At 48.2% G+C, this 27668-nt stretch overlaps 1 protein-coding gene across 4 annotated transcripts in view; it reads right to left on the minus strand.

Moving 5' to 3' along the window:
* Window positions 1–27668, minus strand: part of EPHB2 (EPH receptor B2) — a 107946-nt gene that overhangs the window by 9958 nt on the left and 70320 nt on the right. The window contains exons 6-15 of one of the 4 annotated variants that reach the window (XM_021417388.1): window positions 15779–15903; window positions 11494–11656; window positions 10757–10865; window positions 10325–10389; window positions 7481–7603; window positions 6934–7181; window positions 5836–6051; window positions 4587–4736; window positions 2898–3091; window positions 2446–2601 (exon numbers count right to left, since the gene is read on the minus strand). In XM_021417388.1, the coding sequence (XP_021273063.1) occupies window positions 2446–2601; window positions 2898–3091; window positions 4587–4736; window positions 5836–6051; window positions 6934–7181; window positions 7481–7603; window positions 10325–10389; window positions 10757–10865; window positions 11494–11656; window positions 15779–15903 (1549 nt within the window). Of the gene's footprint in view, window positions 1–2445; window positions 2602–2897; window positions 3092–4586; window positions 4737–5835; window positions 6052–6933; window positions 7182–7480; window positions 7604–10276; window positions 10393–10756; window positions 10866–11493; window positions 11657–15778; window positions 15904–27668 lie in introns of all 4 variants that reach the window. The other 3 variants (XM_021417386.1, XM_021417387.1, XM_021417385.1) reach the window with 3 other exon arrangements.

Here is a 27668-nt window from a genome sequence, read left to right on the forward strand (position 1 = left end):
TTTGCACTGCTGCTGTTTTTGATGGATATTAGGCATCTGGGGAAGATAAAGCTCACACCAAGAGCATGAGTGTTACTCTGCGTTAGTGCTATCTGTGATCACTCCAGCTGAGTTTGCTACTCATCACCCTGCTGGTGGATAAATTTCAGTCATGAATCTTCTGATCAGAGAATGGATGGCATTTGTAAGATGCCATTCATGCCTTTAAGGATTTTCAGTTGCTTTTTCTCTCTCCTTCAGTGTTAGGATCAGAATTTTAAAAGTGGGCATCAATAGGCAAAGCAGGGCAAACAGGAACTCCAAGGAAATGTGGAAGAAAATCCTTTAGAACAAGTGGCAAATGAGACTGTGTTTGCTTTATGCTCGCTCTAGACCTTGCCTCTCCTGGTCAAACAAAAGGAGCATGGAGAAGGAAAGCTGAGGATGGATCTATGCCACAGATCTGCATGTTGTGGCTGCAGACCACTGTCAAAGCAGCCTTCAGCCTATGCCCTCTGAGAATGGAGGGAGAGTGAGCACCCAAGCCACAGCTTTGCTGCCACTCAAATTTCTGCTCAGAAAAGCAACTAGAAACCTGCTAGTGCACCATACAACTCTGGCACCAGGATGGTGTCCTTCACAGTGACCACCTGCCTTGCTGCTTTCCATTCCCTTCTCTGTGCTGCCAAATATGCTGAGATAAGAAAAGGGAACATTCCCTGCTGGAAGAGTCTGGCAATTTGATTTTTGCTTTTACTCTGATTAGGAATAAAACCGAAAGTCTTTACTCTGGCTCGTGTCCAGATTTTCACCCATCAGGACCCCCAGGTCCTTTTCCACAGGGATGCTCTTAATTAGTTCTACTCCCAGTCTGTACTCATATCTGTGACTGCCCTGACCCAAGTACAACACCTCGCCCCAGGCCTTGTTGAACCTCGTTAGGTTCACATTCAAGTAGATCAGTGTTGAAACCACCTACATTGGGTAAATTGAAGTTGTCTTCGGTAAACATTTAAACTTTGCTGGCTATCCCAATTTCAAGATAAGAGGGTCTCATCGGAATTCAGCTCCATTGATATGACTAGCTACTTCTGCAAAGACCAGCAATCCTTAGAAGGTGGTCTCAAGTAATGTTGTATCATGATTTTCCAAGGATAAAGGACTTGGACTATCATTTCTATTATTCTGTCCAACCAACCAGGTGAGAAGTGTGGAAAGGTTTGTCAAAACTGATGGGGACATGGGAATGAGCTGTGGGTACCCTAGTGATTGCACTGAAGGCACACGGAGAGGACTTGGAAGATATTGTGAGGGATGTGGTAACGTAGTGGGAAGAGTAGCATTTAATGGACACTGAGCACATCCAAGAAAAACGCTGACTTCATTAGCCTGGCTGCAATATATCTAGCAGATATATTGCATAGAACCCACCAAATTTGGCAGGGTTGGGTTGTGGTGTGGGTCTGATGTCCCAGTTTGGTCAAAGTTCTTCTTCATTATCCTTCAGATTTTAAGGGTCCTCTTCCTGTAGTATGAACACAGCCTACACAGTGCCAAAATCACCCCCACGGCTCTGGGGCTGCACCATGGATACACTGAAACAGTCAGAATTGCCATGTGAATTTCCTGGCAGCAAGTAAGAGCAAAAAGCCAAAAAAGATCTGTTTGGCCATTTGTGTGAATGCATTCGGATTGAGTGATAGTTTTAAAGTGTGAAATTAGGCATCAATTCCAAGAAACCTTCCTGGTTACCCGGCACAGAGACATCACAGTGCTTACAGATGGCTTTAATGCTTGGTGCTTTCCTGGCAAGGGTTTCTAAAGCTAACTGCAACCAACTACAAATCTTTCCCGAGAGGCATCAAAGCCCCAGTTAGCCCCAAGGGATTTCAAAAACTACCACAAATGGATTTCAGCTGCCTGCTTCCTCTGAAGAACTTGCTAAAATTTTGCCACTGAGAAATGTTTTTAGTGCATACAGGACAATTCAGAACAAAGTGAAACCATGTGGACTTTCAGAGGCCTTTCTTAACCAGAATGCTTTCTGTAGAGTGTTTGTCTCCTTCGCCAATAAGCCACACATGCAAGAGGACTGCAGAGTCCTGAAGTGCTCTCCTGTGGCTGGAGAAATGCCTGATGCCACCGTGAAATCTCCATTTGTTCCATGGAGGGGTTTGGAGACACTAGTGGCAGTTTTCATTTTCACAGTGGGGATATGCAGTGTGAGAATGTGGGACTGAATTCTGCAGATACACAGCAACAAAAAGACAAAGCCTGGACGTAAGACTGTCTGCAGAATAGAGACAGTTCTGCAGAAAATGAACAGACCAAAAGTGGGTCTAGAAGGTAATAAATTCTATGAAAGTAAAACAACATGAAAAGAAAATTAATTCAATTAGTGATCAGTTGTTGTTGAACTACTGAGACTTTTCCTCGTGCTTTGGGACTAGAAGCCTGGGCACTTACTCTACAGTCATCTGAGATACTATATCAAAGGTGGTGAAGCCAGCACTGGCAAAGCTCTCCTTGTACTGGCTCATCTTGATGGCATCCAGCCATTCATCCACAGTGTTGAAGCTGGTATAATCTGGGATTGTGCGGTCAAGTAGAGGGAGGTTAACCCTGAAACACAGAAATAGGAAATGATCACAACAAGCAATGGCAAGCAAGCACACGTATTTCTGCACCCTCCATTGGCTGGAATGACTTGGAGCAGCATTACTCTGTCCAGAGGAGCGGGACAAGAGTGACTTTGACATCTTTAACTGATCCTCTATAAAGGAGCAAACAACATCAAGGGTGAAGAGGTCTTTACAACACCTGCCCAGGAGAGATGCAAGGATGGTGCCCACCAGGCCACACACAACAGCAGCTCTGCCAATAGAAGCCAAAAGACAACAGTAAGATAGTATGCATACCCAGAGGAGAGAGGTGCCATGGCTTTCAGACTATTAGGATTTCGGATCATTTTGTCTAAAGTGTTGACAATTTGTCCAAATTTGGGTCTGTGGTTTCGATCCTTCTGCCAACAGTCAAGCATTAGCTGGTGCAGGGCATTTGGACAATCCATAGGGGGTGGCAGCCGATAGTCCTGCTCAATAGCATTTATCACCTGCAACAAGAGGAAGAGAAATCAATACAGTGGCAATAACATCTTCATCTCTGAATGGAGGAGTAGGCCAAAGAGATACTCATTTAATTCTTAATGTTCCCTTTCTTAGCTTCTAAGGGTGATTGTCATGGTGACAAGAAGGTTTTGCCTGATGCCTCTTTGGTGTCTCCCTGCTGCACCACAAGTCCTGGGAAAATACATGGTCTTGCCACATACAATGGAAACAGCACATGCAGAGGGGATTTTCTTCAAGAGGAACCTCAGCTCCCTGTTACTCTGGTAGAAGGATCTTGACATCTCTGTCTGTTCTCACTCCTTGATTAAGGCCACCATAGCTTTGTCTTGCACATTTCTAAAGACAGAAATCTGCTCTGGTGAGCTACCCAAGACATCCTCCTGGGGAAGGACTGGGGAGAGTCCACACAGCCACCAAGCACTTGGCTTTGGCATTGACTGAACGATTTCCTAAGGAGCCACCTGCCTTGCTGCCAGCAGATACATCCCACGAGAGGGCACAGCCTGCACTCTCCATCCCTTTTCCCTTCCCCTGCCTCCCCAGACTCTCACACCCTAGGGTCAGGAGGCTAAACTGCAGTGAGTATCTGCCACATGCTAATTCGCAGGGAGCATCAGCAGCAATTAAGTGGTGACAGCTTCTGGGACACGATGTCCTGCGGCACAAGAAGGGGGAGAATAGGCTGAGGAGGCAGGGGAGCAGCCAGCATGCAGCAAACTGTGCTCAGGAGATGGGCATGGGCTCTGACATCCCCACCAGCTGTGTGATGGAGGGAGAAAGCTGCAAGGGAAGAGATGCAGAGCAGAAGGGAGAGCACAGTGACATGGGTGGGGGACAGCAGAGCTTGATGTAAAGACTTTATTGGTATGCCAGGGGCTGGGACAAGGCCATGAATAGCCATGCCTCAGCCATTAGGGACTTGTTCCAACAAATTCCCCACTAGGCACTGAGGAGGAATTTGCCCTTTTCTGAACCTGACATGGTGTGGATGGAGTTGTATTGACCTGAAAAACATCTAATTTGCCATTGGGGTGGATGGAATTGTGAGGGCCAGGTGGGAAGCCCAAAGTCTGAAAAGCCCGCAGAATGGAAGAGATAGAGGTGGCAGAAGAGAGGGTCCTAATTTACTGCCCAGAGGCAGTTCTGAAACAAACTGGAGGTCAGGAAGACGCTGTGACATAAAGGTTTTCATACCCAGGCTTGCAGAAGGGAGGTAGGCAAGCCTTCTGCACACCAAAGGGTCTACCCAAGACCTTGATGTTTTATCCTGAGGGTATCTGAGGCCTAGAGAGCATGAAGGACAGCTCATGAGAGAGACAGTCTAACAAGAATCCTGGAAGACATTGGCCATGGACACCTCTCCCATGACAGAGAAAGTTCTGGACATGCCAAAGGCTGGGTCTAGATAGAACCATGCCTTCGCCTTGCAATCTGCTCTTGGTTTTAGTGTTCCTTGCTCCTGGTTTCTTAACAACTCACATCTTGATTGGTCATATCCCAGTAAGGCCGCTCGCCGTAAGACATCACCTCCCACATGACTATTCCATAGCTCCACACATCGCTGGCTGATGTGAATTTTCGGTATTGAATTGCCTCAGGCGCTGTCCACCGTATTGGGATCTTCCCACCCTGCAGGGAAAAACAAACAACTAAGAGAGGATAGTAGCAGAAAAAGAAAGAGCAATTGAAAGACATGTGTCCAAAATATTTTCATCTGATATACCAATAAAATCCTAGAAGAAAGAGACCTCAGAACTATCCCTATCACAGGATGGGAATGGCTTTGTCCAGCCAACTCCTGGCAATATTCAGGGATGATGAACCCCCCCATCTGTCTGGTGACCTGTCCAGGCTTGCACCAACCCCCTGGGGAAAGAAGCTTTTCCTATTATTCAACTTGAATGTCCCAAGCTATGATTTTGTTTCTTGCCCCTTGTTACATCATATGGCACCAATGAAAACAGTTTGGCTCTGACTTCTTCCTAGCTGCTCTTCAAGTACTACAGGTCACTTTTAGGAGGCCACTCAGCCTTCTTTTCACCATATTAAAGAACCCCAGCTCTTTCCACCTGCCTGCAGCTACTGTAATCCTTGGCATGTCAAAATGTCCATTGTGCTGGCGGTATTCTGTAGAAAAATTAATGACTGTGAAATCAGAAAAAATCAAACCTATTCCCTTTGAATCTCCCTCCCATCCTTTTACTGTCACCTATCTCAGAAGCAGAATAAAAAAGAATTAAAACTTAGGTTTAGGTATTCAGCCTTTGTTACAATTCATGAAGAGCTGCGCTAGACATCTTATCACTGGCAGCTTCAAAAGATCTGGGAGAGATCATTTTCTATAGATCATGCCCCGGCTCTGTCAACAATTATTTCCAAGAACACCTCTCATAGGCATTGCAGTGGGGTGATGCTGTCTGCCTCTGCAAAATAAGGTATCTAGGAAAACTACTGGCTGCAGTCTTACTGAACAAGAAAGCCTTCAACTACTTCTGTTTGCAGAAGGTTCAGTTATCCATGGGTATGACCATAAGGCTGATCAACAGGTGCTGGAATAACAACTGGGTAAGAGAAGATCTTCCTTCATTCATTTGATTGATATTTCCCACTTGGCACATTATTTCCCTTGTTGGTACCCTGAGAAAAACGTTCTTAACATCAACAGGAGACTTCTCCCTCACTCCTTCCTTCCCCACCCATCCCTCCTGCGGTGGAAAAGCAGCTTTACCAGCGCGCTGGTGTAAGTGGGATCCGAGGTGTCATCCTCCAGGAAACGGGAGAGGCCGAAGTCAGACACCTTGCAGACCAGGTTGCTGTTGACCAGGATGTTGCGGGCAGCCAGGTCCCGGTGCACGTAGTTCATATCGGCCAGGTACTTCATGCCCGCTGCAATGCCACGCAGCATGCCCACCAGCTGGATCACCGTGAACTGCCCATCGTTTTGCTTAGGGGAAAAAAGGAAAGAATCCACGTGAGAGGTGCAAACCCACAGCCTTGCTGTGAGCAGGCAAGCAGCCAGTAGCCTTTGTTTACACCCCATGTCAAGACACAGCTATGCCACAAGCACCACAAGTTCTCTCTCAAAGAAAGAGAGAGGAGAGCTGAGAGCTCACAGGGGCTGGAAGTCACCCTCACACGCCCTACAGGCACCACTACCAAGGGCTGCTGACATCCAAAGGTGACAGATCTGCCACACCTTGCACAGAAGGGTTCGGAAGGAGTAATCTATTCCTATTAAGCAAGTGAATTCAACATCCATCCCACACAGTGGATTATTCATTTCAGACTCAGACCTGTAAATATTTAGACACAGCAGCTGGAGGTGAAGCCCTGCTGTGTAAAAGATCTGGCAGAACTCACCTCCATGTCTGTAAAGGAGGAACTGATCTGAAACAAGCAACACTCCTCTAGTACAAGTGTACAAACACACACAGAATCACAGAATGCCCTGAGTTGGAAGGGACCACAAGGATCACTGAGTCCAACTCCTGGCTCAATACATACAAGCCCAGCTTCACCCAATACCATTTTGACCAGGACAGGATGACCTGACCTAAATGCCATGCATAGGAAGTGAAAGAGTAGCTAATTACTTCTAGGGCATTGAGAAAACTTCCTTTTTCTTTTAACTTGGACCTTTGATTTATGTAATTGTACTAAAAAAGTAAGGCTTGGTTTTATCTTGAATACACATAAGAAGACAGCCCTCATGCCACCCCATCTCCTGAGACCACAGACCTCCCCAGTGGTCAGTGAAGGACAAGTTATACTGGCACAGGGAGGGAATCTCCCCCTCCAGTCCTCCTCTGACCCTGGGATTTCATACCCTCAAGAAGGAGTCCAATGAGCCATTCTCCATGAACTCTGTAATGATCATGACTGGGGAACTCTTGGTCACCACCCCCTCCAGGTGGATGACGTTGGGGTGGTCAAACTGCCCCATGATGCTGGCTTCGCTCAGGAAGTCTCGTCTCTGCTTCTCCGTGTAACCGGACTTCAGGGTCTTGATAGCCACAAAGATCTCTCTTTTGCCAGGAAGCTTGAGATGCCCACTGCACACCTCACCAAACTCCCCTGCGAACAGAGAGAAACAGGTTGGGCTTGTTGGCCTTCCAGAGCTCTGCTTAACTCCTGAGAGACTCTGCTCCTTGGGGCTCCAGCACTGAACTCCAGGAGAACTCATCCTTTGGTGAGGAGCACTGGGCACTATGGACACAGTGGATGTGCTCCAGAGACCACCCCGTTCCCGCTGGTTCTGGAATGCTGGAGTTAAGCACAAAACCTTATCCACGTTAGTTTTCCTAGTACATATAAGGCTAAATCCTCACCGAGACTGTGCTGTCGAACCCGGCCAACATTCCCAGTTCACCTACCTGCCCCAATCACCTGCTCGATTTTCACACAGGAGATATCGATTTCTTTTGCAAATTCCCTGACAGCCTCATTGGGATCCTCGTAGGTAAACGGATCGATATAAATCTTCATCCCTGGAGTCACTGCGTAAAGGGGAGGGAGAGAGTCAGACAGACAGACACAAATGGAGTGATCAAAAGCTGAAATCAAGAGAAACTTATCTGTGTGTGTATGTGGGGTTGCGTGTGTCTACATGGGACTGTGTGCCCATGACTGCATGTAGATCCATGTGAGCATGCATATGTGAGTACAATTTGTCTGTGTGCATGTTTCAGTGCAAACTGATGCATATGTATGCAGGGGGTTAGTACATAGCAGGGAGCTGCTTGGCTCTGCTGGCCTTCCCTGCATCCTGCTTCCTCCTCAGTAAATCGTCACATCAGATGCATGGGAAAGCAGAGGAAGGGACCTGGGCTCAGGTAGTCCAGGACCTAATCCAGGAGATGATAAGGGTTGCCTTGAGACAAAAACGGAGGCACACGCTGCTCTTGGTTCTCTTCTACGTGGAGGTAGCTCCAAGGTGCCTGGTACTACTGTACAGCCATAAGCCTGACTGACCCCTCCATTAGGGATTCTGTGACCCTTCCAGGAGCAATGCGATCAGGACCGAGTGCCTGGTCTGTCCCCTGTTCTCCTGACTGCTACCGATAGCCTAGGACAGCTCTAGACTGCAAACTGGGCTCTGGTCAGTCGCCAGAGTGGGAGTATTTGTAAAGCAGAGACCATAGAAATGGAGGCACAAGTCCTAGGTGCAGATGTAGGATGGTGGTCAGACCCATTCAGGTGAGCTGCTGCAGTGCTAAGGACTTACAGGCTCCCCATGCCTTGGCAATCTGCTAAGCAGAAGCTGTAGCCTCTCTACAGCAATTGCTGCTGGGAAACAGAGTAGGGACTATTCCTTGGATTGGTGTCTTGAGTGATGTGGCTAAAAGGCACCCCAGGCCCATTATCAGTCCGTCTGTATCTGGTGGCACTTCGCCTATTGCGACAGTTGTGAAGGCACAGCTATTAATGCCATCCCAGCCTGAAGCTGTCATGTTGCACACCAGACCCCGGCAGAAAGTGAGAATGTATGTTTACACATGCAGCAAGGACTGACAAACAACTGAGAGTTGCATTTACATAATCTTTCTTGAAGAGTGTCATTTTTAGTGGTAAGTTATAGCAAGGCAGCCAGCACAATGCTGTTCTGGCATGGAGTCACCGTTCAGTGCTCTGCCTTATGGAAAATGTTTCCAAGGTAAGAGCAGAAACACCAGTGAGCCTCGTGCCAAAATATTACTGATATTCTCCAGGCACATCCATTTTCTGAATAAAGCCCGAAGTCTGTAAAGGAACGAAGTACAAACATCCCAAAGCTGCAAAGATAACACGATGTACATAACAACCGAGATTGGAACAAAGCTGAATTATAGCAACAGATCTCTAGCTAGGAAGGAAAAAGGCATTTTAGAGGGCATGCAGCCAAGGGCTGGTGAGGAGAACGAGGGTGAGGCAGGGTGCGTAGTGAGGTTGGAAGCAGGAATGTTGGCTGTGAGGGAGTGCCCTGTCGTGCATGAGGATGTCAAAGAGACAGGCTGCAAGAGAGGGCATGTTATGCACTGTATCTATTAGGTAGAATCATTTTAAGTCAGAAGGGACCCTAAATCTAGCCTGTCTCTCCTGCAATGAGCAGGGACACCCACAGCTCCATCAGGTGCTCAGAGCCCTGTCCAGCCTGACCTTGGGTGTCTGCAGGGATGGTGCACCACCACCTCTCTGTGCAACCTGTGCAGTGCCTCACCACCCTCACTGTAAAAAGCTTCTTCCTTATATCCAGTCTAAATCTCCCTATAGAGATATAGAACCCTACAGATCCAAAAATACCTATAATACATATAGATACAATGCATAGCATACAATATATTTGTAAAAACACAAGACAGATAGATCGTATTTACTAGGATTCTGGAAGCAATGGGATGGTCAATGGCAAAGGCACCATGTCAGTTCCTGCAGGAGGACAGTGCTCCATAGGAAGCAGGCAAGGTGGGAAAGGATCTCTCCGCTTCCCGCAAGCTGGGAAAAGCTCAGGAAACTGAGCAACAAGGTGAAGTGAGTAGGGGCTGCATAGGAGAGGGTGAGGTTCTGGGGGCAAGTGGAAGGGTTTCTGTTTGACGTCGCAGAGGTTTGTTGAGCATGCATGGGTGCCAGCTTCATTGTCGGTACCCAAAACAACGCAGGTTTGGAGAGCACCAACTCTACTAAGCATGGCAGAAACCACAGAGGACAGGTGGGGGATCTGGATGATGCAAGAGGGTGATCCAGTCAATGAATGCCATACTTTGGTTCTGGGGGATGCAATATGCTGGTTCAGAATGCACAAGGCTGCTACAGCCAGTGTCTAGGAAGGGTGTGGGGAACCAGAAGCATGTTTCAGCAGGTGCATAGTGAGATCACAGAATCATAGAATCCTTAGAGTTGGAGGGGACCTCTGAAGGCCATCTACTCCAACTCCCCTGCAGTGAACAGGGATGGGGGGAAGTAGTGGAGGGCAAGCAGACATAAGCCAAACATGCAGGCCAGATCTCTTCAGTAGTTTCCTGGAAAAGCTTTGCCTTGTTAGACAGAAGCTTTCTAAAGAAGGATCTGGCCATACTACTGGGAGCCCTGGCTAGCACAAGGATCCTTCTGTCTTCACATGCACAAATCTGCCTGGCTAAGGACCCTGAGCCCTCCCCGTACAACGCAAGGAATGAGTGAACAGGAACACAAACCGAAGAGAGAGCGGACCCCCAGGCCTGGCGGGGGACCACGGTACGTACTGTGGCCACTGGTATAGTGCTGCAGCTTGTCAGTGTACTCAGAGTCGGCACGTTCAAAGCCCCGTCTTCTGGAAAGAAAGGGAGTCCTGAGCACTATGCACAGGTAAGCTGACGTTGAGAAATGCACTGAGAGGCATCTCTTTCCCCACTTCATGGAATCATAGAATATCCCAAATTGGAAGGACTCATAAGGATCATAGAATCATTAAGGTTGGAAAGGCCATTAAGATCACCTAGTCCAACCATCAACCCATGCCTGTGACCACTCATTGAGTCCCAGCTCCTGAACACTAAACCTTCCCACCTCCATCTTCTCCAACTTCTACCTCAGCCACCCTCCATCTCTAGCTGCCATCCCCACACAGTACACAGTACAGAGGGCCTCTTGGTACCCGGTCCTGAGGCTCAAGTGGTACTCTCAGACTGACCTACCTGTTGCACACAATAATGATGACTACAACAGCAATGAGAAACACCAGTCCTGCTGCAGAGGAGCCAATGATGAGTGGCAGCTTCTCCTGGACGCTGGTCTGGTACTCGGCTGGAAGGAAGAGGGAATGGCTTACCGCATAGATTGACAATACGTTCAGCAAGGATGGCCTATATTTGCATGGCTATTGCTATGATGCTTTTGGCCTGGTTTTTGTCTGGGCTAGCTATGTCCAGAGCATGTCTCATGTTAGCTCTAACAGAGGATGCTCTCAAGCAGGAATATTGGATGGAGCTATCCTTTTTGGGTGGGAATGTTTAGTCCTGTGGATGCATGCTGCGCCTTGCTACTTGGGCCCCAAGGCTTGAAAACTGGCTTGGCTTGTTTTATTTAGCTGCACAAATGTAGAAAGTAGAGACCCAAAGCACATTTGTCATCAACAGCTCTGCAGATGAACATCGTAAATTCCATTTCCTTTAAATCCAACTGAACAGGCAGGTGCCCATGCCAGAAAACCTTGGCAGAAATTGGCCTAGACTATATGATTCCCTGCATGGAATACCAAGTACCCATATCTCTCTCCAGCACTTGCCAGGTTGAATAAATCCATGTGACTTATCAATGCACCCTTGATGGGATTATCAGAAAGGGGACTAGCACTGCAATCAGGGCACCTCCATCTCGTTGAAGGCTCTCTAGACCTTGTTTCATGTTTATGCAGAGGCAGCTGAAGACTCACCTTCAGTCATGGTCTGGAAGTACATCTTGCCACTGTACCGGCCATACCCAGCCACGGTACGTGCTCGCACTTGGAAGACGTAGATGGTGCCAGCTTTGAGGTTTTGCACTGTCACAGTGTTGGTGGGGCTCTTCACTGTTGTTGAATTTAACTCACTCAGGTTCTGCCAAGAAAATATACATCTGTCATCAGAAAAGAGAGTCCAGGCACTGGACATCGCTCCAGAATCAGGCACGGCATTGCTAGGAAGTACAGAAATTCCAAATTTCTGTCCTGCTCCCTTTTGTGTGGTTATTCACCCAATTTATCCTTTTCAGCAGCACCTCCCATCTGGCAGGTGAAGTTGCTTTGGTGGGATCACTGGTTGGAACAGATCAGCTAAAAATCCTGGCAAGTTTACAAGTGAGTCACTGAGAACTGCTACCTTCAAGTCACTGCAAGGGGCTTGGCAAGCCCACCAAGCACAGGATCACCAGGGAGGTGAGGTACCTCACTACTCATGAGATTTTAGGCAGGGACTGGCAGAATGAAGTCATACAGATACAGTTCGCACAACCTCACCAAGAGGGGCCTGTGGCTGAGTGACTTTCCAGTTGTGAAACTCCAATGCGTTGCACGGGGGGATTTCTTCTTGTTTCATGCTACCATGAGGTAGATCAGAGCAAGACCCGGCCCAGAAGGCCAACCGCATCCTGGGCTGTATCAGCAGAAAGGTTTACGTCTACACCAATGCACAAAGCATGGGAAATTAACAGGAACAGTTGGAAGCCACGGTGCAATTAGAAAACTATGATCTAATTGCTATCATGGAAATATCGTTGGGACCATTCACACAACTGGACCACAACAACTGAGGGCTATAAGCTTTTTAGAATGGAAGGAGGAGTGAGGGAGTCGCCCTCTATGGTAAGAAATGGATAGACTGCGAAGAGCTGCTTCTGAGAGACAGCCACAGATGGGTTGAGTTTGTGGGCTAAAATTAAGGACTGGACAAAAAAAGGACATCTGGTGGTTGGGGTCTACTACAGGTTACCCGATCAAGGGGAACCTATGGTTGAAGCCTTCTTGCTTCAGCTACAAGAAGCATTGCACTCACAGGCTGTCATCCTTCAGGGAGATTTCAACCTGTCTTTTCATTGGATAAGGAATTGGTTGGATGGCCACAGCCAGAGGGCTGTAGTCCAGGTAGAGGCCAGTGATGAGTGGTGTCCCCTAGGGGTCCATCTTAGGAGTGGTACTCTTTGACATCTTTATCAATGACATAGACAGTGGGATCAAGAGCATCCTCAGCAGTTTGCTGACAGCACCAAGCAGACTGGTGCAGCTGATACAACAAAGGAAGGGACACGATCCAAATGGATCTGGTCAGGCTTGAGAAGTGGGTCCACAAGAACCAAATGAGGTTCAACAAGGCCAAGTGCGAGGTGATGCAACTGGGTTGGGGCAACCCCAAGTATGTGTACAGAGTGGGAGAAGAACTCAAAGAGAGTAGCCTTGTGGAGAAGGACTTAGGGGTTCTGCTGTACTCAAGAAGCTCATTACAGATACAAAGACAACAAAGATCAAGAAAAAATGAGCTCACAGAAGACTGATTGCCTTGTTTGTCTGAAACGGCCTCAGAACCCCCCTGGATTTTTCCCAGGAAGGCAAGAAGAGAAGTAGGTCAGGAAGTGTTTTCGTTTTTACTGCCCAAGGGCTTGGATGAAATCTCTCAGGCCCTTGGATGGCATTAACACCACAGCTGTTTTAAAATCATCTGTCCAACTGTTTGAGAGTACCTTGTCCTCATACCCATCATCCTGGAGGATTTCGAGTAGAATGCCACAGATATGCTTACAAGATGGTTTATAGGCTAAGAAATGGATGTCTGAGGAAGGTATGCTCATTTCTATGCTCTCTAATTCTCTCGTGCAAGGAAAGAGCATTTACTTGTCTCCACAAACCCATGGCTGGAATCAGGTAGAGGGTGACTGCAATATAATCGCTCTCCTCACACCTCTGTAGCACATTCCCTCAAGCCTAACAGGGCAAAGACTTCAAATCGGCTTGGTAAATCCCTTAATAAATCTCCTCTTTCCCTTTGGCATATTGCTCAGACATCATCCCTTCAGCAGCTTGCTTGTTCCCTTCAAACACTCCTCTCCTTTCACCTTTCTGAGCTTCTCCAGCATGTCCAGGCGGTTTAAAGTCTATGTTCCTTTGCTGTTTCTCCCACCTCACTTTTGCAGGGCTTTTCCAGATGATTTTGCTTTGAGTTTGAAAATAACATAACTTCCTGATAGACTTAATTTTGTGCCCTCATCTGGTTCCTCTCCCTCTGAGCCAAATCTATTCTGAAACTGAAGTCTGATCAACAAAGAGTTTCTTGAAACATGCATAGTCTGTGAAACGCCCGAAGGATTTGCAGAAATGGTTTCTAAAAAGTCATGTTTTATCAGCCAAAAAAACGCAAAGAAAAATGTCAACCAACTTAATTTGGCAGACAGTTCCTCCCTGCATCTGCACAGCAGCAATCTGTTGTGGTTCCTGAAGCAAACAGAGTCACACGTACAAAGCTAGTCCAAGGCTGGATGCCAAATAATAACACAAATCTGAATTTCAGCCCCCATGGGATCGAGTGCCTTAGGAGGGATGCTCAGATGTGGTAGGAGGGTCATTCTGGCCACTCTGTGGCTGGATCCTTGGGGCCCACAGCTCCACACTCTTCTGGGTAACATCACTGAGCAACAGCGCCTGGGGGCATCTCAAAAGTATAGAATCGAAGAATCATTAAGGTTGAAAAGACCACTAAGATCATCCAGTCCAACTGTTACATTTCCAATCCCGATCAGGTATCTGATCAAGTGTGCCTCCTGGAAGTAAAAAAAGATACCAAAAAATGTACCAAGAGGTTCAAAGCCCAGGACAGAGAGAGCTGCAGTGACAGCACTCGGGCAGCTTGGGTTGTCCTCTCTGCCTGAGCTACTGTCTCCTGAATGCCTGTTGCCATAAAAACCATTGCCCAAGTGTGGCTTGTACCACTTGTCCTTGGGATCAGGGACAGATTGTCTCCAAATCTTTGACAACAGGGGAAAGTAGATGAACACCTCGCTGTTGGTTGCCAAGACAGGCCACGAAGAGCAACTTCCCCTTTAGTCAAGCCTCCCCCAGAAAACTGAGGGAAAAAAGAAAGAGGATGAGACTAAGAGAAAATAAGATTGGTAGAATCAACTGCCTGAGATCATTCTGAGTGTCCCTGGGGAAAGGACCCTTCTTGCTTTCCAGATGTGTCTTGTTACCTTCTCATCCACCTTGCCATGTATTCTGGGATCATCTCCAAGGGTCAAATAAAAGGCTGTGATTTACGCAATATAGGTCAGGACCTATTTAACAGTCTACAAAGAAGCTCCTCCCGCCTCCCTGTTCTCCCTCTGGCTCTTGGTGATGAGAAAATAGGTCACAGGCAGGCAGTGGGGGGGATTAATCATTTCTTCCGGCAACTGCTGGGAAAATATTTTCAGTTCCATTTAATCATAAAGCTTTTTAATTAGTTAGTTTGCATTTTTTTAACATATAGTTTATAAGCTCTTAGGCAAAGGGGCAGATTCCTGGAAGGAGAAATCTCCTGCTTTCCAACCTCCATCTCCATTGGGTAGCATGGATGCAGTTCAACAGCCATGCAGAGCTTGGCATGTCCTGGGACCAACATCGGTGCAGTCTTCATGTCCCTTGGCAGACACATAGGATGCCACTCCTCCACTGAGAGGAGGTGGAAAAGGGGATGGAAGAGTCAGAGCTATGGGATCCTTTCACATCAGCCTCACCTTGAGTTGGTAGTGCAACATGTGCCCTCAATGGGGATCCGGAACAGCTACCCCCTGGTATAACACCCAGGTAAAGGGGTTGAGGCTGCTGCACACATGTGCAAACTCACCTTTGGTGTAAATGCACTGACACAAAATCTCAAAGATTGGACAGCCAGCTAACATGATCCATCCTGGCACAACATGCTATGTGACAACCCTACAGTCTCCATTCCACGCTAATGGAAAGGAAAAAATGGCTCTCCCTGCAACGGGTCTGCCTGACACAAGTGCTGCAGAGGTGAAGGAAGGAGAAGCTCCTCCTGAAAGACCAACACAGTTGTGCTGCCTAAGCATTGAGCTGCAACCATCACTTTGCTCCAAAATGCTGACATGCAGTGCCACCCACACTGATGAGCCAAATGCAGTAGCCAGTGCACGCCCTTTGCATCACCTCCTCTCCCCAAATCTTGCAGCCGATCCCTGCCAAGGTCCTGCAGTACCTTCTCATAATATTGCAGCTCATAATCCAGGATGACTCCATTGGGCTGGTCAGGTTGAGACCACGAGAGGGTAATGCTGTCCACAGTGCGGCTGACCTGGTGCATGATGGACACAGCTGAAGGAGCTGGAAGAGAAAGAGAGAGACCTCAGTCACATGCTTGCATGGACACAACCACATCCCCTGGCTGGAGGCAGGCAGCTGTGTGTTTTTGCTATTTGGAGCTACTGAATTTGCTTCCAGCAGTGGCAGGACTCCCCAGGGGTCCAGAGACCCTGGTTTTTGCCTTTTGAAGACATTAGTTAAAGTTTTCACTGCTCACATAATTAGAAACCACGCAGGGCAGCATCTCTGGCAAGAAAGCTGGAAAGAGATCATTCATTCCCAGGCAAAATGAGCCCAGGTTTGGAGCAAACACAGCCTTGTTCTCCTGGAAAAGTGCTACCAGCCCAGCAATATATAATCCTCCCTGCTTGCCATGGGGAAGTAGGGGGTTTTGTACTTTGACATTTGCATAGAGAGGCTTTATAAGGCGCAGGCAGATGCAGGAAGCAAGCAGCTTCTCTCCTGCTTGGTGTGCTGGGTCTGCAAGTTGCACATGCCAATCAAAGGAGGTGCGTACAGCAGCCTGAGCATGCAACACAAACCTGACCTGACATGCTGACAATGGTGAGTCTTCTGCCGAGTCAGAATGCCCTGGAAATAGCACACCCACAGACGCCTCTTGTCCCACTGAGCACAATGGGACCTTCCAGCAGCTCCTCAGACAATCCAGGCAGCTGCCCATCCCTCACACTGCCCTGGTGTTGCCAGGTAGGTATGGCCAGGTAGGAACACTGCAGTCTGAGCTGTGGGAGAAGGGGCAGGCAGGGAGCTGTGCTAACAGCAGGTGGGGCAGGGACCACCATGTGGAGCTGCTACCCTACTGGGCAACTCCCAGCAACCCTGATCCCTCCTTACCGTCCCAGTCCCACTCCTTCAGGGGCCATATTTGCACATTCCTGGGATCAGCTTCTCATGCTGGTGCTAAGATAAGTTGTCATTGGTAACATTTCCGGAGCCTGTCAGCTCTCGCCAGAACTTGCTGTTTCCTCATCAACACAGACCTCATAGGGCACCTGCCATCTCCAAGAAAGAACATTTCTCTTTGCAGAGAAAGGCTTTGGAAGGAAGAAGAGACCAAGCTACAGATGGCCCTGCAAGTAGAGAGAGGCTTTGGACTGAGATGAGCACACAGCCTGTAGGTGCTCTGGGAATCATAGAATGGATTTAGTTGGAAGGGACCCTAAAAGCCACCTGGTCCAACCTCCTGCAATGAGCAGGGACACCCACAGCTCCATCAGTGCTCAGAGCCCCATCCAGCCTGACCTTGGGTGTCTGCAGGGATGGGGCATCCAGCACTTCTCTGGGCAACCTGACCCCACAGTCCTAAACACTACTCCAGGACAGGGCTGTGAGCTCCTGATGGAGTTGTGGGTGTCCCTGCTAATTGCAGGGGGGCTGGACCAGGTGTCCTTTAAGGATCCCTTCCAACTCAAACCATTCTATGATTCTCAGTAACTGCTCTCGTTGTTGGAGACATCAGGGAAATGCTCAGTAATGAAATCATAGAAAGATTTAGGTCAGGAGTGACCTCTGGAGGGTTCTAGTCCAACCAGCTGCTCACTGCTGAGTACTTTCAAAGTTGCATCACTTTGCTTAAGGCCCATGCCCAGCTGACATCTGAATACATCCAAGCCTGGAGATTCCACAGGCTCTCTGAGTACCTTTCCAGAAGTATTTAATGCATGCAGGGCAATAGCTAAAAAGGAAAGAGATGAAAAAAGCACAATCTGGGATAGTGCTACCCAGTGATAACCTCATCACAAGGTGTGATGTGGCTCTAACACAAGCATCAAGCACCTTTGTGACCAGTCTGAACCATGACATCCAGAGAGCTTTGCTGATATGGGACATGATGAAGTGACAAACAACAGAAAAAACCTGTGAGAGGCAGACACTTTCTGACACATGATGAACACTGCTGGGTAAAGATGGCAAAAATCGCAAAGTATCTAAGCTGACTTTCCTGAACTGCTGTTTCTGAATCAGCTATAAGCTTCCGTTAGGTTGGTGAGTATTTCAAAGCAAACACATAACAAACTGCGAAAAAGAGAAGAAAAAAATAGTCTTTGTTCTTTCAGCTTGCTTTGTGCAAAGCTCTTTCCAGGACTATCCAGAGCACAGCTGGGCTGTGAATGCCAAAGATTTGATGGCAGCACTTAACCTGGCACTGTGGGACCGGTCACCTTGTTCCATGAGCAGTGATTCTTCTTTGTTGCCTTGCGACAAAAGAAAGACAGCTTTGGTGACCATTTCCAGGTCAGCGCCCAGCACCAAGGACACTCCCTTTGCCACTGGTTCTCCCTTGCTCATGGAAGGGGTTTGGATTACTGTTGGTGTGGAAAAGGGATGCTTTTTCTTGACTGAAACCCTCGAGCCCCACACTACTTCAAGGTAAAATGAATGATGCAAGTCCCTGAAAGACACTTTTCTACATCCTCGTTATCTGGTATGGCCTCAGATTCTTTGGATTCCTCTTAGAGGAGCCCCGTGGCTGGAGAAATAAACCATGCCAAAACTACTGCTAGAGTGTAAAACATGCTTAATGAAAATCCCCTGATGTAAAAAGGCAGATGACCTGTCTCCTGCTGTAGCAAAATCTGCAGTGCATTGGGAAGAGAGGCAGCAAAATCTCTCACGTTGTGACCTCTTGGTGCAGAAGCACAAGAGGAATGCAATGGATGCTTCCATGCCTGTCACCCCAAGGGTCTGTTCTGCCACACAATGCCAAGCACAGCCAGACTTGTGGCTGACCGTTTCCCATGACAAGTCAAACACCTGCTGGGGAGGAAATGCAAAGTCATCACTTGCTCTGGCAACAGAAGCACCAAAGATACAAACAAGCGAGGAGCTTCAATAGCAGAGAATCACAGCGTGACTTAGGTTGGAAGAGTCCTTAGAGATGATCCAGTTCCAACCCCTGCCGTGGGGTTGGAACCCCACCAGATCAGGTTGCCCAGGGCTCCATCCAACCATGGCCTTGGGCACATCCAGGGATGGGGCACCCATTACTTCTCTGGGCAGAAGACAACGCCATGCATATGAGGAATCTTGCCACTGTCAAGCTCAGTCAAAAAGCCATTCTGCACGAGTACTCTAAGTTAGCAAAAGGGGAGTGGGCAAGGAAAGGCCTCCTCCTCTCTTCTGTTTCACCACAGCTGTGCTGTAGACTAAACTTGCCAATGGGAAGTGCTCTGGTATCTCCCAGGGTAGTGTTTCTGTCCAAGATAATCAGCTTAGGTGCTTTACTTGTGTACAATTGAAGCTCAAGGGACCATACAGGAGAGAGATGAAGCAGGAAGCTCAGGTGCTTCCTCATCTGTGAAAGCTGAAGGACGTCTGCTTGCTGATGGACCCCTTCTCTTGGACTTTACTGATGAACTTATTTCTGTTAAAGAAACAGGTAATTCTTGGGCATGCAGTGCACTTACCCAAGGTCCTGGGCAATCATTCTCTGGGCAAAGAACGATGAACACCTTGTCTTTGACCATGAGACAAAAGATGGGGCTGCATCAGACTCTGAGCAACCTGATCTAGCCGTGATGTCCCTGCTCATTGCAGGGGAGTTGAACTAGATGGCCTTCAAGGGTGCCTTCTAACTCAAATGATTCTATGATCTTTGATAGCTGTGTATTTCTCCATAGCAGCTAGTGCTATTATTCCCTCTTGATTCCTGCTGAGAGGTTCAAATAATGAAACCTAAACTCAAACAGCTGAGTCTCCCTCCTGCCATGGGGAAATCTACACCTCAGCTCCTGGTTATCGCTGATGGGTTCTCCAATGACTGTAAGAGAGGCATGGCTGAGCCATGCGCTGCCTCTGGAGCTCAGCATGTATTTCCAAATAATCAAGAAATTGTTATTTGCTCTGGAAATGGATCCTACTTTAACCTGACCATGAATCTCTTTTTAAAGGTTTACATCCTTGCTAGAAAGCATATCCCAGGTCTCCTTCTGGTGGAGCTGACATGCAGGCTAATGCCTCCATGGGCAAGGAACCAGAGAGCTACAGACCTACCAGCCTCAAGAGCACCTTAAGCAGTCTCTAATGGAGAGAAGGAAAGGGAATGAAAGAAATGTGTACTTTTCCAGGAGAAAGAAGCACTTTCTAAGTGCAGCAGTTCCTGGAAGAAGGTCACGCTGACCACAAAACCCAGGGCAGTTTGATGAGATTGCATAGGAACATGTCAATTTTACAGAAAACTGGAAAAAGATACTCTAACGCTCAGGTCTGAACATTCACACAAGACTTGTGATAGAAGCCAAGCAGTGAGTTCAGGTTGGAAATTAGGAAAAACTTCTCCAAAAGAGTGGTTGGGCACTGGCACAGGCTGCCCAGGGAGGTGGTGGAGTCACTGCCCCTGGAGGTGTTCAAGGTGGAGATGTGGCACTGAGGGACGTGGTTGGTGGCATGGTGGGGGTGGGCTGGGGTTGGACTGGATGATCTTAGAGGTCTTTTCCAAGCCTAATGATTCTATGATTCAGCATAGCTGCAACATCTGTGGTTGACGGTGTGCGTATATTACAGACAGACATCCAGTTTTCTTTGAAGTCTGCAAATTAGGACGAGCCCATCAAGCCTCTTGGGAGGCTTCCCTTGCGGTTGCTTGCCAGGTTATAAAATGCACATTTTACTTTCAGGTTGAAATTTATGGACTTCACCTTCCAGCTGCTGGATGCTTCCTGCTTTCCCTAGCAAAATAAGGAGGAGTCAAGAAACTGAGTTTTGTCCACATGAAATTGGATAGAAAATTCATGAAAACATTTTCTTTTCATCTTCTATTACCTAAATAGACTGAGTTTCTTGTGTGTTTCAAAGATTTATCAGACCACGTATCAATCTGATAACTTTTCTCTGAAACCTTTCCAAGCTTTTGTTAGCCTTGTTTTCAAATCTAAATCTCAAAACGGATCTCATAGCCACTAACAGTCAGCAGCACCTCCTCCCTTAGGTTTGATATTCCTCGAAGTGTGACCAAGTCAACACTTCTCTGACTCAGCCCAGTTCCTACATGGCTTCTGCAGGGCTGGCGTTCCCTTTGTGTTGTGCACCTTCATTCTTCTTGCTTTTTTTTTTTATATTATGCTGAGGGAAAGGAGGGCACAGCCATCAGACTGAGATCTGCACTCTACAAGGTGCTCTGCCATAGGATTTTTTATTCTATTGCCTTTCTCAATGGCAACCCCAATGAAGGAAGCACAATCTCACCTCTAACGGGGACACAAGACCATGACTTCTGGAGCCCTGGGTGCCTTAAGAAAAGACCATCTTGACTTTAAACCAAGCACCTCAAGACCCAGGCTGTCTCTGCATTCCCTACAAACCCTTCTGTCCTGCTGGGAGCAGGGTGAGAGACCCCAGATGCATCAAAATTAGTGTAATTGGTGAAACTGCTGTGTCAACCTTAGGGCAATTCATTATGATAAAACTGACAAAAAGCAGCAGGAGGGCGTCACACAGTGAAGAACTGCATTGGGTGAATGAGAAGTAAATAGGCCTATTTTCCTCCTTGGTTTTACGCCTGTGAGATGTAATATAGAGGCATTCTTAGGAAGCCCGTGTGCTTCCCCACACACCTATCTCTGCGGCATTAGGTTTTGTCAAGCTGGTTAAACACGACCAGGATTCCCAAGCTCAGCTGCTGGGTACCTTCCTCCTTCTATTCAGCCTGAGCTGAACTGAAGAAGTTATCTTTCTCCCAGACTCTCCCATCCCTGCCTTTTAAATACCCAAATGTGATCTCCTTCTCTATCCCACCTCTACGTTTTCAGCACAGAGAGAGCAAGAATAAAGGCAGGAGAGTGTATCAGGTCTCACTATGGGGGAACAGCCAAGCATCTTCCTTGCAGGCATTGAGCAGCACAAGCTATCGCCCTATGACACAGGCTGGTCCCTCAAATGTGCTGGTCCACCCCATCCTTAGGGACTCATCATAGCTACAAGCATCCTATTCTCACACTCTTTGATTACAGAGGCTCAATTTCTATGCCAGATCCTGACCTGAGACTTCACAACAGCCACAGAAAGTCACACTGTGCAGACTAATAGGTTGCTGCAGTAAAGGAAATAAAACTGGGCTAGACACTACATCAGCCCCAAGCAGGGAACCAGAGCCTTGGATGCCCCAGGCAGCACCTTCTGCAGCACTCCCTGGCTGTTTGATGGGGAACTGGGTAGGACCATGTAGCTCCAGGCTTTGGAATGCCAGGAGACATCAGACTCTTTGCACAGCTTCTTGTTCATGATCTGGCTATCCATTTGAAATGATGCCAATCACAATCTGCCCCCTGTTTTGCACCTAGCCCCTTGTCTCCTTCACCTGCCAGCGCTGCAAGCTCAGCCTTTCACTCCTTGCCCGTCCATGGGTCAGGGCTATTGAGATCCCAGTATAATCAAAGGGCCTCCATTCCTCCTCTGGATTAGCTGGAAGAGTCAGGTTACAGGCAGCAAAACCACTATCTCTGATCACTTTAATACCACTAACCCATGTCATGTCAGACAGAGTCAACATTTGCTCTGGAAAACACGACAGAGAGAGAGCAAAGCCAATCCGACCCACAGCCTCTCCCCAGCAACACTTTGAAATTACCCTGGGGAAAAAAGAGGTGAACAGCTGGGAGTTTTCCAGCATCTCCTTGGAGCCCTTCTGACAGATCTCGGTCCCTGAAGTGTCAGGTTACTGGACGGGGAACTGCTTTTATTATAAGAGGGTCAGTGGGGAATTCTGGCATTTTCAATTACCCGCTCGCAGGAGCGGCTGTGATCCGGGGTCAGGATTAACTGCGTGACCTCCAGCTGAAGACGGAGTGGTAGGGAAATGCAGCATGATGCTGCAAGGCACCAGCTAGTCCAGAGGCCAAGGGACAGGGCAGAAAACGGGGAGATGGGGAGAAAGTTGCTCTCTCTGGTGAGACCAAAGGGTGATGCCGTGCAGCAAGGAGGATGTGCTATGATCAGTCATGGAGCACGGGCTTCCCCGAGCCTGAAGTCATGGGGCCTGGTGACATCTAGGCTGGGATCCAGGCTCCACAGTGCCCGAAAAAAAAGTTGGAAATGATAGAAAGCCACAGTGCCTCTGTGCAGGACTATGGGCAGCTCAGACACACAGGCCTGCCTCCCTGTGGGGCAGAGATGAAGTCTGAAGGACGATCCCCTTTGAGAGTGCAGTAAAAACATTAAGCCCTGTCCTTGGGACTGCGATGGAAACATCCAGGAGGTCAGGTGGGTTGGATATCAGCAAAAACTTCTCGAAAAGAGTGGTTGGGCACTGGCACAGGCTGCTCAGGGAAGTGGTGGAGTTACTGTCCCTAGAGGTGTTCAGCGGACACGGAGATGTGGCACTGAGGGATGTGGTCAGTGGTACGGTGAAGGTGGGCTGGGATTGGACTGGATGACCTTAGAGGTTTTTTCCAACCTTAATGATTCCATGGTTCTAAACAGGACAGGGTGAAGAGCCAGGACAACTCACTGTGCATCTCCACAGACCTGAGTGTCTTGCACCAGCATCCCACTCAAGGGGAATATAACCCAGACCAGCACTCCCTGCTTGCCCTGAGATGTCCCAGACCCACATGGTTCCCAGCAGTGACTGCCTTCTCACCACCCCTGAGCAATGGGCCAGCTATCCTTAGTGCAGTTCCTGCCCCTGACGCCAACGTTCCAGTTCTTCACGTTCTTATTCATTTCCAGAGTCCAAATGGATCTGGGTATCTAACTAAAAATGGGCTTTCTTTCATTTTTCTATGAAGCCACAGAAACAGCAGAAATTTAAGTGCCTGAGTAGACAGACCAACAGGAAAAAAGGTGGTGTCCAATTAGCTCAAGAGAAGGGATGTGGTTTAGCTGGCAGGGGACATGGCTTAGTGGGCACGGTGGTGATGGGTTGATGGTTGGACTTGATGATCTCAGTGGTCTTTCCAACCTTAAGGATTCTGTGATTCTATGATTCTAGGTAGCCCTACCAGGCTGATATCCACATTGTTTGTGTCTGGAGCGACTGGAAAATTTCCCAGCAAGCCTAATCTCCAGCCTCTCAAGTCTGTAACTCCATACGCTGGAAAATCTTACAAATACAGGCAATCCAAAGCTGGGTCCTAGCTCAGGCCTCATCTAAATCAACAAAAATTTGGTGTAGATTACAGCCTTTAAGATCATCTCCTAATGCCACAAGCCCAGTCACTTGGCTCAGGCAGAAGAAGGCTTCTGGCTGTCCTTATGCTCTTTGTTTAACTGAGTTTGCAGCCTTCATTTGCACGCTGCCAACCTGCCCATGGAGAAGCACTGGACTTTGTTCTCAGCATGGAGAGGAGATGCGGCACTGGCACTCCAAAGAATCTCAGCAACCATACACAGATATGGGAGTGGGCTTGGGGTTGCTCAGCACCAGGTTCGTCCCCACCTCCACATGGAAATCTCATCTGTTCCAGATCAAGGCCATCAGCGCAGGGCTGGCAAGAAGCAAGAAAGCTGGCAGGAGCCATCTCTCCAACTTGTTCCCCAAAGTTGCAATAATGTGGTATTTTCTTAGAAAGTGCCTAACTGCAACCTGAAATGTTCTTAGAAACATACCCATTTTGGAAACTGCTAACATGAAAAATGGACCGGAGAAATTTTTCCCTGATAAAAGCTTGGAAGAAGGATGCCTGCTGCAGTGCATCCCCTTCCACCCACTGAGTCTGGCTGATTTGAGACTCTGCCAGGCTGCCTTCCGCTGTGCGCTGGGAAATTCTGGAACTATCAGGATTATTTTATTGCTGTTCCAACACTGTGACCCTGAAATTTTTGCTTGTGGCACCCCTCCCTGGGTCTCTCCCGTGTCTCTGCAGCTTCACGTACCTGCTCCTGGCAGCTCCACCTGCCCAAATGCTGGCACTCGGTGCCTCATGCGCAAGCAAGGCGATTAGCACTGCAGCTCGTTTGCCAAGTGCAGCAGTAAAGATAAATCACCCCTCCTGAACACATAAGCAAAAGGTGAGCACCTGAGCCACTCTGTTGGCTCACAGGCAGCAGGGACGGCAGCGCATTGCAGGGAGGTGTTGATTCACCAAAGGGGACTTTCCACCCCCATCCATCACGGGTGGTTTTTTGTCTTCCACACAGAGTCAGCTCCAGATGCTCGGGAACAGGTTTCTGAAGCCCCAGGCAGGTGTAGGAAAAACGATCCCCAAACTCACAAAGCAATTTATGCAACAGGGAAATCTGGAAGTCAGCAGGTGGAGGAGCCCATGGAGCTGGTGGTGGGAGAAGAGCATCTGCTAGGAAAGCTCGAGCCATGCAGCTTATACCCTGCCTTGCCAGCATCCCCCCAGCTGCCCACCACAGAAGCAGAAAGAGGTGTCCTGAAGAGCCAGCAGCTGGCAAACCTCCTGCCATCTGGGAGCCCTGGCTCCAGGCAGTTTCCAACGGGCAGAGCAGAGGGGATTTGAGTATGGCCAGGGCTCTCCCAGGTGCTTATGGCCAGCTGCTGCAAAGCCCTTCAGCCAGCTCAAGGTGTGCAGCAAGGCAATACATTGGGACATCAAGTCTCCCAAAGAAGAGGACCTCAGAAGTAACCCTAGAGCAACTCAGCAGATACATTCATGGTTTCCATTCCTGCTGTCACATAGGCACACAGGCTTCTGCTCTGGCTTCTCCACCCAAAGTCCATCACTAGCCAGTCTGTACCATCTGCTCTTGTCTGGCTTTAGTAGCACTTCTCTCTTTTTGGTGTCCCTCAACCCTACTACACCCTTACAGATACCAGTTACATCCCTCTCACCAAGACTAAACACACAATGCCTTTTTGGTCTCTACTCTGGAACATGGGTTCTCCCGTGTCCTGCTCACCTTATCAGCCTTTCTATGTACTTAATACCAGCACAGTTCAGCTCTCTTGAACGTGGGCAGTCAGATGTATGTGCAATGACCATATGAATCATGGAATCCTTAAAATTGGAAAAGACCTCTAAGATCATCCAGTCCAACCAAGTTTCACCCAGCTTTTTCAAATGGTAGTGAGACTTCAGTACAGCCGGTGAACACACCTTCCAGGACACAGTCCAGTCTTGCATGTGACTCTTTTTTCATGAGGTATTATATAGAGGAGAGTTGTCTCCTTTACATGGTTTGCCCTTGGGTCCTACTCAGCTGCCTCCAACATTTGGTCCCAGTGGCACCAAAACAGCATCTTGATGTCTAAAGTAAAGACTGGATGGCTTTCTCAAAGATGTTTGAGTCAAACATAGGGCTGAATGCGAGGTTAACAGATTGGCAGGGTAACCTATTACATCTCTGGGCCTGAACATCTGAATCTCAGTGTAACATAGGACAATGTTCACAGATTATAGCTTGGGAGATTCAGGTTGGACATGAAGAAAAGTTTCCTCCCCAGGAGGGTTGTGCAGCCCTAGGACAGCTTACTGGAGATGTAGGGGGATCTCTGCCTTTGGTGATTACCAAGAATTATCCAGCCAAAACCATAACTGTCCTGAATGCTGGCTGCAGTTCTGCCATAGCTGGGTGACTGGCTGAGAGATGCAAGATGCTGGGATGCTACAGCCTCCTGGCTTTTACATTTGTACTGGAAAGCAACAAGAAATAGACTCATTTTAAGAGCTGGAAAGCTCATTCCAGCTCTCAAAAGTGACTTCTGCACACGCTTTCCCAGGTTGTTGTTTCACAGATGGAGAAATCTCTTCCAAGCTGCAGCCAGCTCAGGGCAAAGCCAGGAGCAGAAACTCATGGACCATGGCTACAAGGGAATTTTAAACCCTAATGGTGTCTGGCATGAACTTAGTGCACAGGTGTGAGCTGTACGAGCTGTACATCTCCCATGCCAAAGGACTCGTGTCATGACATACATCATCAGAGGAAGTTATCTGCATCCACAGAAATGGAGAAGATGGGTCATTCAACTCTGCTGCTGCGGATGCTTCTCCTGATCTGTTTATTGGGAATGAATATCTGTTTCCTATGCCACACACTAGCCAGTGTTCACATCATATTACCTGTCCCAGAGTCTGTTTATAGCTCATTTGGGCTCTGTTTGCAGCCAAGAGCCTCAGACACTGGAACGAATCCTCCCTTCTTATTCTGTGTGACACAAGAATCCCCCACTGAAGGGACACGTTCCCAAAAATCTGGATGTTCTTGTTTCTCCAGACACTGGGAGGTCTTGAATTGGTGTAATTTGCAGATCAGTTCTTCCTCCTCCCTTCTCAGTGAGCAGAAGCCACAGCCTGATACCAAGAGCTGCTCTTCCCATTCGCTATTTAAAATTGCCCTGCCCAAGGAGCCCTTCCCTTCTGCAAGGTTCCCAGGCACTCAGCTCATCCACAGCATGAACGGAGACCGAAAATCCTCCCAGCACCAAGATTATCCCCCTCCCCAACCCTCCCCAAAGAATGCCACAAATTAGTAAGCAGGAGCGGTGTGTTGTCACAACTGAGAGGGTTGACACATGGCGTGGTTCTCAATTAGTCAAGTGTCATTATCCCAAGCATTGGGCCATGCTCAGCTCCTTGACCCCTGGCTTCCCTCCTGCTCCTTCCCTCCAAGGATGCTGGCACGCCTCTCAGCTCCCCTCTCAGCCACCCTCTTGGCACAGATCTCTGGTTCTGGAATGGCTCAGAAAAAGTTTTTTGTGGCACCCTATATCTGCATGGCGTGTTTGTTTTCTTTTAGGCATCAAGGTCTTGTAAGACAGGGGTGGATGGAAAGTCCAGGACCTGCCTCCTTACAGAGCTGTAGGGGTGAGGTACCATATGGCTGCTGGGTGCGATAGGCAGGAAAGCAGAGGATGAGCCTTTGGG

The sequence above is a fragment of the Numida meleagris genome, chromosome 20 (genome assembly GCF_002078875.1).
Source record: "Numida meleagris isolate 19003 breed g44 Domestic line chromosome 20, NumMel1.0, whole genome shotgun sequence".
Lineage (NCBI taxonomy): Eukaryota > Metazoa > Chordata > Aves > Galliformes > Numididae > Numida > Numida meleagris.